A 17,778-nucleotide genomic window follows, 5' to 3' on the forward strand; every position below is an offset into this window, starting at 1 on the left:
CACACACACACACACACACACACACACACATACACACACACACACACACACACACACACACACACACACACACACACACAAAAATAAAAATACAAGCGCTCACAAAGAGAGCTCATCAACATCTGACACATGGAAATTAACTTACCGTGCAGCAGGGAGCCCTCTCTTTCCTAGGTCTGCCCGGACCCTCTCTCCAACGTGACGATAAACATCCACCAGTGTTGTTATGGAGGCCTCACGTACCTGCAGACAGCAAACATTAACCAGTTAAAAATTCCTACACACACGCTCACACACAAAAGGCTACACTTGCACTGATATACCATGTAAAATAGTTTGTCAAATTTATTAATAAATCCATACAGATTACACTCAACTGTCTGGGGTTACACACTAAGAGTTGTGATTGTAAACACATTAAAGAAGAAACCCTTAAGGGCCCGCACTTATCCCCCTAATGGGAGACATCTGATTTGCTCATAATGTTGTGAGCACTGTTGCGATTGGTAGTGGGATGCTGTTAAAGGGATTCTCTGCAGCTGAGGGTGGGCGGGCATGCTGAGGATTTTGATTGGTCGGGACAGTATGTGGGTAGATAATCATTGGGTAGACGATAGGAGCAGATTTCAGCTTTGGGGTGCAACTCCACAGGAGCTTATAACCAACCTCTCTCTATCCCTCTCTCTCTAACACACACACATACTCAGCCAGTACTGTTGTGTGTGTTAATGGTTGGGTGTTGGTGCTCATGATTCAGCAGTGAGGCTGGAGGTGGGTGGGTAGGGTGGGGTGGGGGGGACTTTACAGAGCCCATCTCCTCACTAATAACAGTAATAATCACAGAGCTGCCTTAAGATGCCTGCCAACACACTCTGGATGCTGAGAGCTAAACCACAAGCTTAGCTACGGAGTGATACAGGAAAGACACTCAGGACCTCTACCCACTCACACAGAGGGGTTTAAGTAGGGTTGGATACAGTTCACATTTGAACCGATACTGGCAACAGTGCTGGTAACTCAAACTCTCTCTGCTTCCCTGCTCTTTTCCAAGCACACAGAGTATATCTCTCTGTCTGCTTGGGTGTGTTTGTGTGTGTATATGTTTGTGTATATGTATCTGCTCGTCTCTCTTGCTCTCTGTTTAGACACAACTGACAAATATGCGGAATAAGTAGGCTACATCCTTCAAAAAACACAATCACAAACAACTGTGATACCCGCCTATTTCACAATGGAATAGACAAGAAAACAGACCAGATAGACTAAAAACTATCAGTGATACAGTGCTAGTTTCTGCTTGCTGGGAAGCCAACAGAGCTCCATGGTCAGGTTCCCAGCTTCAGGGCACTTTGCACCGCTTTTGCCTTCTTTCTAAATGGCGCAGGCTCTGTGGAGCTCTGTTGTCTCTGTGGCAAAGTGTCCTGAAATGGATGAATCAGTACTTAGTAATACCAACGCAATTCGGTTGGTACCCTTAAAAATCACCACATTCAGTGCCCAACTCAAGGTGTAAGACAGTATCTCAAAGATCTGAGGCAGTGGTTCATTTGTGTTGTGTTTAAACCCATGACTGCTAACTAGCAGAGTTATAATCACAGAAATAGAATGAGTAGAACGGACATTCCCATTTAAATCATCGCAGATCAGCCGTATGGTCACAGCGATGGCCATTTTTATGTGTCCCACTGCCACTGCAACTGCCGCAGAAACACCCATATAAACAAACCGACTCACTAAGGCAAGGTTTTGCAGTAACGAGTAAGTGAGCAGTGACGTAATATGTTTTCAAATAAGAAATCAAAACTGTTATTTCCCTGTTTCTGTTGGTGCCACAAATTTAATGTTTGCTGAAACATGATGCATTGTAGCTGCCTCTGAAGAACAATGACAGCCGCAGCTCAGTGGAGAGCTGAGAAACATAGAACTAAACAACTAACAAGACTAACTAACAATGTTTTGAATGAAGTGTGTTTTAAGATGAGTGAACACGGTTATTAAGATAACGTCAACCATATTTCCGTGAAAGAGAAACATGGATTAGAGTAAGATTGTATAATTTTTCGTTTAATTAGGAAAATAGAGAATAAGCCAGTACAGCATTCTCAAACTAGTGAGTGGAACACACTTTACAGCCCCACTGACGTCTGACAACTAACATAAATCATTTTCTTCTGTACAAGTCAGATGGCCTTGACAAACCACTCAATGTCCTTCATATTCGTTCTGTTTCTATGGCTGTAATCTATCTTCAACCATGCTCTACCACTCCAACATGAAGACATATTGCTTGCATAAAAACAAAACAGACCTATGAAACCCACAATATACAGCCTTGCTTACAGTGTTGCAATATACCACAATATACTGAATCTTAACCCGTGTATTTTGATACGTATTGGATCACCAGAGACTTGCCAATACACAGCCCTACTCACACACACAGAAATTACAGTATACACAGACATGAAGGCTTGTTGATCAAGTATCAAATTCCTAAAGCTCCGTGTCTCTTACCTGTGGGTTCTGGTCTCCAGTCAAAGTGCAGAGATGAGGGACTAGTTTACTGAGGCTCAACGGCTGGGCTCCATACCTGAAAAAGAGCCACAAGGACATGAGGAAATGAGAGGGATGATATCTATTCATGACAAGGTAAAGCAAGTATAAAATATTTTCTGTCTAATGAAAACATTGCCCATCATTCATATTACATATTGAAGAATGAGGAGAGCACTTCTCCTCTTACGAGGGAGACTGTGAATTATAAACATTCCAAAACCCAAAAAATAGATCATTCCTGTGCTGTGTTTTAAATCAGTCTGCTCAGGCTTAATGGACGCTGAGTGAACACTTAGCTTTACTATCAGGTAGCAGCTTAGCATTTAGCACAACAGTGTCACTTTCCATTAGCAAAAAGATGCTAAAATTAGCACTGCCACTCGAACAGCCCAGATCTGCCCCGTTTAGTAACCTAAAGGTAGAAAACAAAACTTAACTACAAACTGCACAAGAGCAGAAATACTCTCATAACTAACTGGAGAAAACAAGAAGAAAGTAATACGTTTAGAAATCAACAGAAGACGAAGAAAAATGCGTATAGAAAACATCTGGAAAAAAATCTGGCTTAACCAACAAGCCAATTTCAATTGATCTCTTTTCTTTTCTTTTCCCAGATGAGATCTCTTTGACCTCCTGTGGCTTCTGGAAAAACATCACTAATACCTCATTTCCACTGCATGTTTTGACTCAACTTGACTCTACTTGACTACTCCGCTCACTTTTGATTTGATTTTGTTTTCTACTGCAGATAGTACCCCGTTCATGTAGGGAAATTGTCTGTTTGTCGTAGCGATGTCGAGTAAAATTGCTGTAAAATCATCTTGATCACGACACAAACACTGGTTCTACCCAGATTCATCAAGCTCTCGCTGGATCCTTTCATTCACAACCAAACAGAGGAACGTCTGCACTTTGTCAACTGACCAGAGCATGAATTTGGAGGTCGCCATTTTAATAAATCTGGGTCAAGTGAATGGAAAAAAAAAGGTCTGCTGGTGACAAACTCTCTGACCAATCAGTGGTCCACTGTGTCTTAACAGCTGAGCTCACTTTGAATCTTGACCAAGGTGGTATCTACAAATGTCACCAATGAAAAAAAAAAAAAAGCCGTGCTGGTAACATGCAGCGGAAATGAGGCTTAAATGGGCTGCAGTATTTTCTTTGGAACATAGTAGTAAGATACAGTCCAATTCAAATTAAATGTTGAAAAGCAAGTCTTCCATCAAGCCTGACAGCCGGGCATGTGAGAGTTCAGGCCGGGGTGAACTAAGAACAGACTTTTAAATCTCTCTGAAAGCAACTTGTAGCCAGCATGTGTGTTTTAAGGTTAAGATCACATGACAAAAGCGGCGGTGCCATTTGCAGCACGTGTGGCACCTCCATAGCGTCACACACACAGTTAAGAAGATTAATCCTGGAGACTGCATTTCTTGAATAAAACAAATCGAGAGTAGTGTTGACTCCTCAGTGTGCAGTGCACAAATTAACTCACATTAAAGATATAGGGTGTCAGAGCAGGATTAAGATTGTAGAATCTAGGTCACAAAAAAATATTCTTTATATATTTAAAAGGTCAGTTAGTTGGTTTATAGTAAGTAGGATTTAATATACTCTATCTTTACATTTTGAATTTATTTTAAAGACTACTGTATGACCTTCTGCCCACAGGATGAGAAAAATGTGCAGACATTTAACAGCTTTACAATTCACACTGTATTATTTCACCCTGGAAGTGATAACAGCTGAAGAGGGGAAGTTACTCACGAGGCGAGCGTGGCACTGAGACAGAGGCAGATTCCTTCTCGACTGCGGAAGTTCTTGTGTTTGAAACCAGGAAGTAGCCTTTCCCAAACGTACTGGATGAAGGAGAGGGCGAGAGAGAAAAGGGAGGGATGAGGGAGAGAGACAGAAAGACAGTATTAGGAGGAACCAGCCGAGGAAGGTTATACCAGGCAGCTCATCGGGGGTTCGAGCAGATTACAGAGCACAGGGGAGGTTACAATCTGTGAAGATGTGCATGTGTACTGTGTGTAGATGACATAAAGCAGAGGAAGATGTAGCCTGTGTAATTCCTTTAATACCCAGGTGAGGGAGCCCAAAACATGGACTACTTTTCAGCTGTAGTGGCTACCTATTGATGTGGAGGTGGCTGTGATTTGTCTGCTGTTCCTGTTCTGCATCTTGATTGTGCATTCTTGAAACAGACTGGAAAAACTACAATTGATCTGAGGGCTGCTGTCGGCTGACTCTTTTATCAGCACACAAAACACACGATACAACACAGTTTTTCACAGTGCAACCTTTCATCTCATCTACAGTCAGTTCCTGAACTTAAAAATAACAGAATTCCTGATACTAGGACAGGGCGTTATGGACACAAGAAATTGCATGACTTAACTGTAAAACACCCTTTAAAACCAGGACATTTAAAGTATTAATGATATCCCAAATCTTAACGTCGTTTTGATTTTACATACGATTGATTTGCACCATGCCTGTGTACGATTGTCCCCCAATTATCCACTTTCCCACTCCTCAGCTTTCACATTAGTAATGTTGTTTTGTACCTGAGCACATTTGCGTCATCATCTATGTGACATTTCCTCGCTACAGTGTAGAAAATGGCACCGCAGACGAATACTACTGCCCCACAGAGCATCATCAGTGGGAACCAGCCAAGCAGCGAGGTGAAGCTCTGCTCCTGGCCAGAAGACGAGCCGCTGCTGGCTTGCGCGGAGCCTCCCGCTGGATCTACGACAGCAGGTGGCAGCAAAGCTCGATCTGGGTCTGTGTGTGCTGCCATCTGATTTAGTGGCATCAGTATTAAATTGAGCCTGTTTCGTAACAGGTAAAAAACTCCTCGTAGTCACATAAAACAGCAGTCTGTGTTTGGTACAGTTGCTGTTCACACCTGATGTGTACACTGGAGTACACATAAACTGTACTTGAGACCACCTTTCCAAGTGGACCGGGTACTGGGGATTAACGTCTAAATGATCTTTGTGTGATGTCTGTCACGTCACATATGGTGGTTGAAATCAATTTCTCAATTGGCGGATATCCTGGTTTTAATCACTATTTAAGTGACGTATATTACAAGAGAAATGTCTGGTCCTGAGGCTAGTATTTGTATGCATGTCTGTGTGTGTATGTGTGTGTGTGTGTGTGTGTGTTTTTCTCACCATGGGCGAGGCAGTCTGCTCCATACAGCGAAGGATGAGGGCTTGGCTGTTCTCCCTGACCTGGTCCTTCCCATCGCCCAGCCTGTCCACCAAAGCTGGCAAAACTACAGTCAGTGAAAGAGATGGATGAAGGGAGAGAGCGAGACAGAGAGGGCGGGTTAGTGATGAGAGTCACTGTATGAAAAATGCAGTTTAATGTGCAGTATTTACATCAAGTACAGGAGAAATGAGGCCACACATGACACTGAGTCTCTGCTGGATTCAAAGACCAAAGGCAATAAAGAGTGCCCCCCAGTGGAGTGCTGTTAAAAAACAAATACACAAAGATGTCTGATTATCATTAGTTACAATCTGTGGGTGCGTGAGCGAGAAAGACACATAAACATTGCAATATAAAGCTTATGCAATGCCACCATCGACACCAAGGCTCCGATTAGACGAGGGGAAAGAGAGGACAGGAAATGAGAAATGGACCGTGACTAAAATAACGTCAGGATCATCAAATGCTCTCGCGTCAGTTCCACTCCATCTAACACACACAACTGCTCCAGTAGCACGGCCTATGTAATGCAGCGACGCACCCTGTACAGGAATAAAAGTAAGAGCCTTTAAATGGTGGCATTCAAGTGAACTGTGAGGATTTTGGCAACTGCACAAATGTTTCAGATGGTTACTCCAATCCTCTGTGAAATGTGAGAGAGTTAGCAGGAGGGCCCTCGGCTTTAAGTGTATTTTCAGCTTTAATATAAGAGGAGCAGCTATTTGACAGCATTTTAACTGAGGACCCTTTGTAGGTGGCAATATGAATAACTAATCTTTACTGAAGAGAACATGTCACCAGACATTAAATGTTTTTCTTAGTATCAACACAACCTGTGAAGAGACCAACTTAAACAATTTTCTGGTTATCCAAAGCGTGATTTATCTTATTCTTCTGTGCAATTGCTGTTAAAAATGCATCAATGAGCCAAAATATTGCACTGGCTGACGTGTTTCTTCATTGTGATGAACATGTGTACATGGTGCTGCTTTCATAAATGCTCACTAGCATGCACAATTCGCAGCTGAAAAGAGTCCACAACAAATGAACTACTACTTCTTGTTGAGTAATGTTTGTTAAAAACTACAGTTTTGGGCTATTTTAAGAAATGATTTTAATTTAATTGACATGTTCAGGAGGAACCAATGGGCTTCTGGATGAGCGCCACAAACATGATAGGGAAGTCAGAAAGTACTGAGAGGTGGAGCTGCGGTTTTGGTCTTTTCATGAGATAAACAAAAGCATCTCCAGTCTTATTCTTTAACTCACAAAGTCAAAAATCCCCAATATATAATGGTTTAAATGGTTTGACAAATTCCACTACCCAGTTCAGACAAAATGCCAAATCTGGTGGATCTTTCTTTGTTTGACAATCAGATGGAGTTACATAAAACTCTAAACCTCCCTTTGACATTCAGTCAGTGAGATAATATCAAACACACACAGAATGGTGTGAGCACACACACACACACACTCCTACCCACATTCCTAACCTCAAACTTCAGCATGGGGAGTGATGTCATCTGTCCTTTTCCCGTGCTTTTTGTGTGTGCGTACATAATGTTACCATAACAGCTGGTTGCCTTGGCAATGAGGACAATACCCTCAAACAGAAAAAATGACAGAGGGGACACTGTTGCACACGACGTCATCGTCTGTAGTAAGCATGAAAACACACAAACACACACACTTTGCTTGTATGTGGTATATTGACTCATTTTGTTTCAAAGATGTTAACAGAGCGATCACACTGGGGCACAGCTGCCGGGCCAATCACATCACTTTATTTTATCTGTCACCATGCAAACCATTATTATTGTATCATTATACCGTATTATTAATGTTACAGTATTGCAAAGTATTGTATTATTAAGTCTATGCACAGGCTGAATGTTTCACTTCCATTTTCAATTCACATCTGGAAGTCACTTTGCACAATGGTCAAAAACACACTGTTAAAGTGCATACACAAATGTGCGCACACACATATCTAACTATAAAGCAAAGAATTTCTGTCTGTCTATGTCTGTCCTTCACGTATCTCAAATCATCCGATTTATTTCAGTTGACAGGTGCACTGCTGGAGAGGAAGGAAGTGCAGTATTGAATTCAGCGCAATTTCAAAATACAATACGTTCAGTATCGATAAACTTTGAATAAACAAATGAACAGCACCATTGGCAGTAGCTCTGCAGAGTGTCAAATGTATTTTACTTATGTATTTTTTTGCATCTTTCTAACCGCAGCTTAGGTACATCTCTTTTTCTAACTTATACAACTAATATAGTTACCAACAGTCAAATACCTCTGCTAATGAAATCCATGCTCTACCTCAAAACCGCAGTGGTGCGGACTGAGTCGAGCATGTTGTCTGCAGCGGGCCTTTACAGGCTCACAGTTCACTTTTGCTGGTGGATGCTGGATATACTGATGTTGTGACCAAACTCTTCTTCACTTTCCTGAAGTCAATGAGTCGACAGGAACAGTGCCACACTGCAATTGCAACTCAAACTGTGCAGATCCATGCCCTAATATAACCGCAGCGGTGATGTGAAACCAAGTGATTGATTCAGCTATTTAGAGATTAATATTCTTCTGACAAGTTGCTGTGACTTGATTGTATTTTTCAGGGGATCAATTTAGTGATTTGGTGGCCAGAGGCAAACACTGATTTGTCCCTTTGTCTAACTGTGAATGTTGGTAGTGGCATTAGTAGATGTAGTACTCAAATTTTTGTTTTTATCAGCAGCTTTTGAGAACAGGCCAAGCAATCAGCCTGTTCCAAGCCATGTTTTAAACGGGCATTGCATTAGTGCGGTATGATGGCAGCAACCCTGAGTCAGTACTGTAGATCAATACAATCGCTCAGTCTCAATGATCTCATCTTCCTCCCCTTTGAGTGTGTGTGTGTGTGTGTATATGTGTGGGAGGAGGGTGGGTTGGTGCAGGGGGAAGGAGAGAGAGCACAGGAAAGGAGAGATGGAAGTCAGATGGGGAGAGGGAGATTCCAGAGGCAGTGGTGGCTCAGAGATGCTTTTACCATCAATCTGAAACACACACTTCTATTTCACACACACTCACACACAGATCCAGGCTAAGGCACTGTCCTAGACAGTGAGCAAGATACAGAGTGTGTGTTTTTCTGTGTATGTGTCTGTGTGTGTATGAGTGTGTGGTGGCAGACTTTGCACAGTGTGACAGGTCCAGTCATCCCAGAGCCGCACTGCAGGACTGAGTGTGTTTGTTGGTGACAAGAGTCAGTCTGGCTGACAAAGACAGCTGGTGACACCTTCAGCGGGCACACACAAGGGCTGGCACTGACATAACAAACACACATACATACACACACACACACACACACACACTCACAGAGTATGAAATCTGATACAAGATTCAGCGTATGAGGTCATATGAATGTGAGGTGTGGTTTTGGGGTGTAATAGACTGAGCTACAGCATGGCAGACAATTCAGAGCCTAAATATAGAGAGCAAAGGATGCATAGTAGAGAGGGGGTGGTGCCAGGCTTTAGAGCAGTGCTGCTGGTCTGTCTCAGAGGAACCACAAAGTGGAAGCGAGAGACAAAATGGAAGGTCAAAATGCTGAAGAGGCCATACAACAATACACAAACCATCACTATTCAAGCAACAGTGTAGAGAAGTGTTGTTGAGTATAGTTGGGGAAATAGTGGTGACTAGCTGCCTTTTGTTAGCCTTGCTGCTTAAGATGATGGAGAGATAAACATTTACATTTGAGCCTAATGAACTCAACAAAAAAGACTAGTCTCATAATCTGTTTCACAATGAATGACAAACTAAATTATAACAGCGTGTGTATGTGTGTATGCTGGCTATGTAATGTGGGATTTGTACAGGTACAGGTCTGTTTTCTTTTTCATGGATGAGGAAATTGCCATAAGTGCACCACTGCACTTTAATGGTTTGTAAAATAGTGCCAAACCATCACATTACGGAGGTAACTGTTCAGTGCACACAGCCTCACGTTAAACACTGTACGTGGATTGATGCACTTCTCGTGGAACAGAAGTTCACAAGCAAGTTTTGCCCGGAAACTTTTAGCTATAAGTCATTAGCCACATATGCTGAGGTTAGCACAAGAAGTTAATTGGTGTGTGAGTCAGTCACGGTGGGCGCAAATAAAATGTCAGAACTGGAGACCTGCATGCAGGATCCTGGTAACAGCATAGAGAGATGTGTATACAAGGGTGTGTCGGCGTAACAGTGTTGCTCCAGCATTGTTGAGTACCTGAATGGAAATACATCCAACATGCTAAGGCACACTCAACAGCATCACCCAGATGTGCTGATCATCAACACAAGGAAAAACAATTCAAGCTCAACTCCTTATCACAACAGGATTAAACCAACAGGATTAAACAAATACTGAAACAACTGGCATTTACACTGGCATATAACCAAAGTTGGACAGATTCAAACACTCCTCCTGATGCACAAGCTTTAGTTTTATTATTACATTTATTTTATTTTCAGTTTCCAAGCATAAGAGATGCCTTTCAGTTATACAGCCTGTTGTGACCTGTTGCCTTTTGGGAGAGTGTTTGTAAAGTATATTTTTTTATTCTCATTTTTTATTTAACCTTTATTTTGTCAGGAATATTTCCTCTGAGATTCAAAAAAATTTTTTACAGGGGAGTCCTGGCCAAGGCAGCAGCATGAAAAGTTTCACATGAAAGAACTCACACCGAGATGAAGGTGCAAAAACTTTAAAAGCACTTTGACCAAAGACAGTGTGGGTTCAAGGCATACGTACCCATGTAATACAGAAATGTCCTTTTTGTTTTATAAATGAAAATGGTATAAGCCTACTTAAGGTGCCAGTGGGCAACATGTTAACAGTCCTCAGCAAGAGATTTTGTCTGACTTTGACAGGTGCACTACTGTCACTTCAAAATAAATTAAAACAAACGCATCCTTATGTATTTGTTTTTCCCCACTGTACCAAACTCGCACCAAACGGTAACTCCCAAATCAAGGTATGAACTGAACAGTGTGTGCCATTACAGTGACCTTCAGTGTACCATAAAGTTGCTTTTACTTGAGCATTCCAGTACCAAAAAGAAAAACATGTCCTTTAGGTTCTTTGTGTGCACGCTAATTAAGAACAAATAAAAACATGCTGTTATTGAGTTTCATTGTAAATACAGCATATAACCTCAAGTAAAGTCAGGGTGGGGAGGTATCTCACCTGTGCCAAGATATCCTTTAAACCGCTCTCCCATGCGGTCCACAAACGCACCACAGATGTCTATCCCCAACAACGCCACCTACAAAACAGTAAGACAGATGCAAAGGTTAGAGTAGACCATTGTATACATGACTTCAGGTATGTAGCTTCCATTATTCCTAATGTCAGAACTGAGTACATTTCAACCAGTTTCACTGTCAGCTTACACATAAACCACAGTGGCAGCTGTGATGAAGAGAGACACATGTGCTGTGGATTAAATCCAGCTCTCACTGCAGATGTTTAAACAAAACTTTAAATCTGATCTTGGCATCCTGAATGGATAAAAAAAATTGCTGAATCAAACTGTCTCCTGAGGGTTGCTGACTCAGCAGAGAGCCGAGACTGTGAGGGGTAATTTTGTCATGTTCGAGGAATCAAAGTCTCTCTCATCTCTCCTTTTAAAAGATGCAGGCCAGTAAATCTGCCAGCGGTTTTTTGAAACTGTTTTGAGTCCCCAAATCTCTGATATCTGACTGAGCCAACAGAGACTGACAGACAGGAACTAATCTGCACTGAGCCACTTGAGAGTCACATGAGAAAACTGAAAATACAAAAATACAGAGATGGGTATTACCAAAAAAGCAGTGTGTAAAATAACATAATTGCTCCTTAATTCTGAAAGACATTTCCCGTGATAGCATATCATAGTATTTTATTTTCTATCAAGCAACTCTGCAGATTTAAGAAGCTGTCAATCAATGGTGTTTCTACGACCTGGTGATGATTAAATAACATGGGTCTACAGACTGATTGATTCACGGAGTCCACGCATGCATTGCATGCATATTAAATATGCATCGCTACTCTGGTGGTTTCTTTATTTGTGTTATGAATAATGACGATGATGCCCATTTGATGTTACAGCAACCTGCCTGTAGGCAGTCACGCGCGCTTCGGCCCGACTCCGCCAACGGTGCATCTCATTGGCAACTTGGTGCATCGAAACTGGTGACAGTAACACAGATCACATGGGTATGATTTTGACTTTAAAAAGAGCCAATGGAAAAGTGATGGCACCCGATCCAGCTCCATTCACTGGTGGAGACGTGCAGTGGAAAGCTCAAGAAACCTAGTAAGTGGACTTTTCAGTTGAAACTGTGTCACACAAATGCTGTGAAGTATGGTGCTTGGCTGAAGTCAGAAAAAAGTCTCAGAAACTTAACACATGTCATATTTAACTTACTGTATCAAAGGCTACTGTGAGTTAACAGCTGTGACATTTATGTAACCTCGCTGTGCCCTCTCTGTACCATCTCCATAACAGCAGCTAATGAAACCACACATTCATTTGCACTTTTTAAGAAATATGGTTAAAATCAAATGACCTTCAACTATCAACATCTGTACACTTCAGTCATATGACCCTCTACAGCCCCCTTACTCATCTGTCTTGTCTATCACCACTGTGATTTGGTGAAGTCGGAAAAGAAAAGCTGGTGGGTGATATGACTCGTAGGGGGAAGGTAGACTGGATTTTTGTCGAGTGGTAAAGCTGAGTTTTCCACTGTGTTTCTGATTAGGATCACATCCCACACTGCGCTGTGCTCCTGGAATGCTTGTTTTGGCAGTGCTGCGGTAAAACTGAACAGTCCAAAAAAAAAATCCATTAAAACATTATTCTCCAGACTCCTCTGCCCAGAGTGGGGGAGTCAGCCTGCAGTTTCTTCCCTATTTTAGTCAAAGGAAGCGCAGCGCCAGGTAACTACACAAACAAGAAGGGGGAGAATGGGGGGCGATGAGGAAAAATACAGGGACGAAGGCCAAGCAATAACACAGAAAACAAAAATCACCTGGAGAGGAAACATGAGCTTGAGGTCACTATGATGACTCTCTCATACTGACCTAATTTAAAGGGAGGGAAGGAGGAAAAACAGCAGGAGAAAGAAGAAACAGTACAGGAAGGAAACAACCCTGAGGCCTCCCCTCCTCCACCCAGCACCCCAACAAGCACGGCGCCCACAACCAGATGGCATCTTCACTTGGAGAGAGACACAGAGGAGGAGATAAAGGATGAGAGGTGGAAGAGGCTGCGCTTATTATCTACCTTAAACCAGAAAAATGGAGAAGAAGGGGAGGTTTTCTCCTGCAGGTTACAGTCTGACAAGGGATGAGGAGGGAATGAGGGAGGAAAGAAGATGGAAAAAAGAAAGACCAAATGGTCACATCCCAGGTATCATCCCAAATACTAAAAACAGCGGGCATGTAGACAAAACAGCGTCTCACGGGACACTACTACATCTTTACACTGCAAGCTCCAAAAACATCAGTGCGACTGAGGTATGCCGAAGAAAAAAACCCTGTAAATATTTTGTCCAGTATGAATGGGTCTTTGTGGAGACTCAGGTTGGTACGTATGGTGGCTTAGCTTGCTAATTCGCATACCATGTACAGGGTTTACTCTGGATTCTAGGGAGGCTTTAAGTGATTTAAGGGTCCAAGGATCACACAGCAACATCTCTGAGAGGAACTGTGCAAAGATGGAGACTACTAGAGCTGAAACAATTACACCATTAATTCACTGATCACCAAGGACATAGAGAGGATTTTCTCTCTTTTATGGAATTGTAAATTGAAGATATTTAGGGTGTTGGTCACCTCACGCTCTTTGATGTTTATTTTTGACTACTTTTTGACATTTAAAAGATTAAACAATTAATCACGAAAACAAAATGATAACAGATGACTTAATAAAAAAAATTATTGTTGGTCGCAGCTTTAATAAATCCATTAGGGGATCAAATATAACATTTTTGGTGGGCTGCTCTCTGACTTATTTGACAGTGAATGAAGGCCTGTGATAGTTCAAATCCCTGCTCAAGCTGTGTTGCTAAATATACACTCACTTTGATCTGTGTGGCCACTGTGTAACTGGTAAGCATGAGGCAACTGCTGTAACGCTGAATTTTGTGGTACGCAGCAATGGCAAAATGTGCCTTTGTTTCGTGTAGTGCCAGATTACATTAGCCTATTTTACTGCCATATTGGCCCAGTTACATCAGAATTATAACAGAAATGTCCCTAGCCTACGGATCCACTAACATTACAGAGGATGATGGCAACAAATGACAAATCATACCTTTGTGTTTTATATTTGAGCTCTGAGATTTGACCAAACTGCAATTGGCACCTGGAGCTTTTCTCCTAACCACTAATCCAGTGATAATAAGATGCAGTCAATTCGACTCTACTTTGAAGCACCTGCAGAAAGAATTTGCAAGGCTATTTTTTGTTTAAAGAGAGATAACAACATATTGATGCTGCAGTGAATACATTTAACCCGTAAACGCTGACTGTGGAGTGTTTGCTCGGTTTATTTAATGTATCCTAAAACCTGCATTGTAAAACATATTAATCTCATAGCTAAACAATTAGGCATAACTGACACTCCATGTTAATTTTAAACACAAAAAATCTGAGGGTCTGGTAGAGCTGCAGCAAATGCATCAATTAATTGGCAACCATTTTGGCCATCAAATAAACATTTTAGTCAGTTTTTAAAGCAAAAAAGGGCCAAATATTTGCTGGTTTAAAGGCAGTTTTAACTACCTTTTGACATCTCAATGACCAAACAATTAATGGAGAAAATAATCAACAGATTACTCACTAAAGAAAAAACTCATTAGTTGCAGCCCTAGTGTCTGGTAAGGTCAGGCTAGTAGCTGAATCACTCCTGAGACAGTACAGTCCATCAGGCCCTGCTGCCCATAAACGCAGCTTACAATATTGATATCCTCAAGTTATGTGGCTCACATAGGCACTTAAGTCTCTATACCTACTGAAAAAAGAAAGGAAAAAGAGGGTGAAACTGACTCATTGTTAAAAAAAGATCCAGACAAGGACACACAAGTGAAATAGAAAGATGAATAGGACCGAGGAACAGAAGCGATGCCATATTTTATCCATTCCTAAAAGAGGAACTTGAGTGTCTCAGTGGCCGTGTTTGAACACTTAAAGTATTTATGAGCCGTGACTTTTGTTTTCCACGCACCCACCCTATACCCCATTTATCTCTCCAGATCTGTATTCCCCCCGATTCTCAACTCTGCATCATCTTCATTCATCCCTCTCTCTGTGCTGACTCAGCATCTCGCTTACAGCTAACTCCTCCGTCCTTTTGCCCGACAGGGAGCTGACCAGCTTCACTAAAAGCCTGCCGTGTGAGGGCCTCTGGGGATCACAACTCACTCGCTCATCACTGCCAGACATTGAGCTCAAGTTACTGTATGCGTCATCTACATGAAAGGAACAAACCTGAACAAAGGGACACGTTAGATTGTTACAGCTCCAGATTAAATTCTTGGCGGTGGATGTAAGAGGTGTCAATGGTTCACTTATTTACGTCAGATATGTCGGGTCTGGTCACTCATTTGAGAGGATGCAAGAAAGCTGCATCGTGTGACCACATTCATTTACAATTCAAGGTGAATGTGGATAAACTGCAAACCTTTTTCCGTATTTCTTTGAAAGTCTAAACTAAACTCACCTCAAATGCACTGGTGTCTTAGATTTCTTTTGAGGTGGTTAGATGCAAACCCACAGCATCATGGGACTGTGTAAAATCTTTAATTATTCAGATACTGGAGGATGCTAAGGGGAAAATTAATAAAACCTAAACAGTTGTTTTGTCCAATGCCTGTACACAGTTATTAAGGTCTTTATTTGTCAATGAAAGAAAACATTTTCTTTTCAATATTTAGTTTTCTACTGCTGGAAAGAGAGACATGAACGAGTGCACAATTTCCACACTCTTAGTCTTGCTGACTCCTGCATTATCAGTGCAGACCATTTTAATCGTTTCAAAAAGAAACTTGGGAGTCAAATTTCAGCACGCCTTGAAGAGGGATTTCAGACTGTTTTGACTGGCTGTGTGGATCAGTGCGATACCTTGGCAAAAATGTCACATTCCAGCATTTCTGAGATACGGCAAAGAGTGCAGACAAGGCCTCCACACACACAGAGTGTGAAGCAGGAGAGAGAATGAGGAGGAAAAAACAGTGTAGAGGCAAAACTGAGATTGAGAGAGTGTGTCTGGATGTGTGGGAGAAGGAGAGAAAAAGAGAGTGAGGGATGGAGAGAAAGCATAGGGTACAACAATGAGTCTGCTAACCCCTCCCCCATCCCATCCAGTGCTACAGTAGTCTACAGTCCTGACAATGGGTCTCCCTAAACACAGACACTCAGTCCCAGCCAATACATCAATATGAACTCCAACACACCACAGGAATGCCCTGCAAATGTCCTACTCTGTCACTAAGATGAAATTTAAATATGTCTGCCTCCTGGGATCCAGGAATAGACTTCTAGGATGGGAAACGCATAGCTTGCAGCTTTTTCTAGGTTTGGTATGTGGATGCGCTTTATGAAATTAAATTTTGCAGCTTCTGATTTGGCTGAGGTGTGATAAGAAGGGGGGTACCAGTTTGATAAGCTTTGTATTAAAAGAGATAGTTGTCTTCGCGCCTTGAGGTGATGACAGCTGGTTTGAAATGCCTTATCTCTGCAGAAGTTGGTGGCATCGAAACCAACCTCTTGGCAAACAGCATAAAATCCCCATCATATCATTCTCCCTTCCGGTTCACTTGGGAAACTGGTGGAAAATAATTCATGACCAGGCCGAGGGGATGACTACTGCAGTGACACTGCGATTCCCTCATACGATGACTGGCCAGGATCTCTCACCTTGAAATTGCTGGAGTTCACCCATCCCGTTAGCTCGTCTATGGTTTTATCCAGCCGGGGTTTGTCCTGCTCCACGTCCGGGGAGCGGTGCGGGTCGTTCAGGTAGTCGATGAGATCCTGGCCGACCTGCAACCTGCGGGTAACATCTTTCTGCACTACCTGCTGGTAAAAATAGTCCATGTTGTCATGTTCCTCCATTGGGCACTCAGTGCCGTGTGGCCAGCCACTGGAGCCGGCCGAGGACAGGAGACTGCGGTCGGTAGGACGGGGTGTAAATAACCGAAAACGATAAGTGTAGTCCCGTGAAGGTGCAGAGAGACTGTACGGTCTGGACGGCGTCTAACTGATGTATGATCATCAACATACAATCCCTTGATTTAAAAAAAATACAGATTAATTTAGCACAGAGACCATCCCTCTGCCCAAATCAAAAGCGCAACTTTGTACTACAAAGACGTAACGTTAGCTCGCTAGCGTGCTCACTAAACGTTAGCTCAGGTGGTTAGCTAACTTAAAACTTCGAGAAAGTTCAGGAAACGTGTGATTATCCTGGACCCCTGACGGCTCCTTCAATACACCTACATCAAAACAAGCCAGCAACCCCGGTCGGCTAATTGTTATGCTAACAAAAATAGCACCTAGCTAGTTAGCACGGCGACCCAAACAAGGATAGACCGCTTCCCATCAGCTAGCTCAGCTAGCTAACGTCAGTTATCCGCAGGCCCAACGCCTGGCTCCAGTCCGCTTTTTTATTCCATGACCACAGTCTGGAAAGTCTGCTGAGCTCCCAGCTGTCGACTTCTTTAGTGGTAAAGTTGCACCAAACCTCCACAGTAAAGGCCCCAGCTCCAGTCCCGCGGTAACTGGTTTCTGTTTAATCCAGGAATAATCGCCGCTCCCGTTAAACCCGTTAAGGTACACTGAAAGCCTGCGCGCTGCCGGGGACTGCAATTCACCAGGCGGTGCAACCAGCGCAACTGATCAACGATCAGGCCGATGGGTCCTCAGGCACCGCACAGCTAGCCAGAGCACTGCCTGATGTAAAATGACGGATT

At 42.5% G+C, this 17,778-nt stretch overlaps 1 protein-coding gene across 31 annotated transcripts in view; it reads right to left on the reverse strand.

Annotated features, from left to right (window-relative positions):
* Window positions 1–17,672, reverse strand: part of clasp2 (cytoplasmic linker associated protein 2) — a 75,808-nt gene extending 58,136 nt beyond the window's left edge. For all 31 annotated transcript variants that reach the window (XM_078175938.1, XM_078175933.1, XM_078175936.1 and 28 more), the window contains exons 1-6: window positions 16,724–17,672; window positions 11,003–11,081; window positions 5,739–5,842; window positions 4,321–4,412; window positions 2,515–2,590; window positions 146–243 (exon numbers count right to left, since the gene is read on the reverse strand). In XM_078175938.1, coding sequence (XP_078032064.1) covers window positions 146–243; window positions 2,515–2,590; window positions 4,321–4,412; window positions 5,739–5,842; window positions 11,003–11,081; window positions 16,724–16,921 — 647 coding nt within the window. In that variant the 5' untranslated portion in view covers window positions 16,922–17,672. The remainder of the gene's footprint in view (window positions 1–145; window positions 244–2,514; window positions 2,591–4,320; window positions 4,413–5,738; window positions 5,843–11,002; window positions 11,082–16,723) is intronic.
* Between the last annotated feature and the right edge of the window lie 106 nt (window positions 17,673–17,778).

This window comes from Epinephelus lanceolatus, chromosome 16, assembly GCF_041903045.1.
Source record: "Epinephelus lanceolatus isolate andai-2023 chromosome 16, ASM4190304v1, whole genome shotgun sequence".
Lineage (NCBI taxonomy): Eukaryota > Metazoa > Chordata > Actinopteri > Perciformes > Serranidae > Epinephelus > Epinephelus lanceolatus.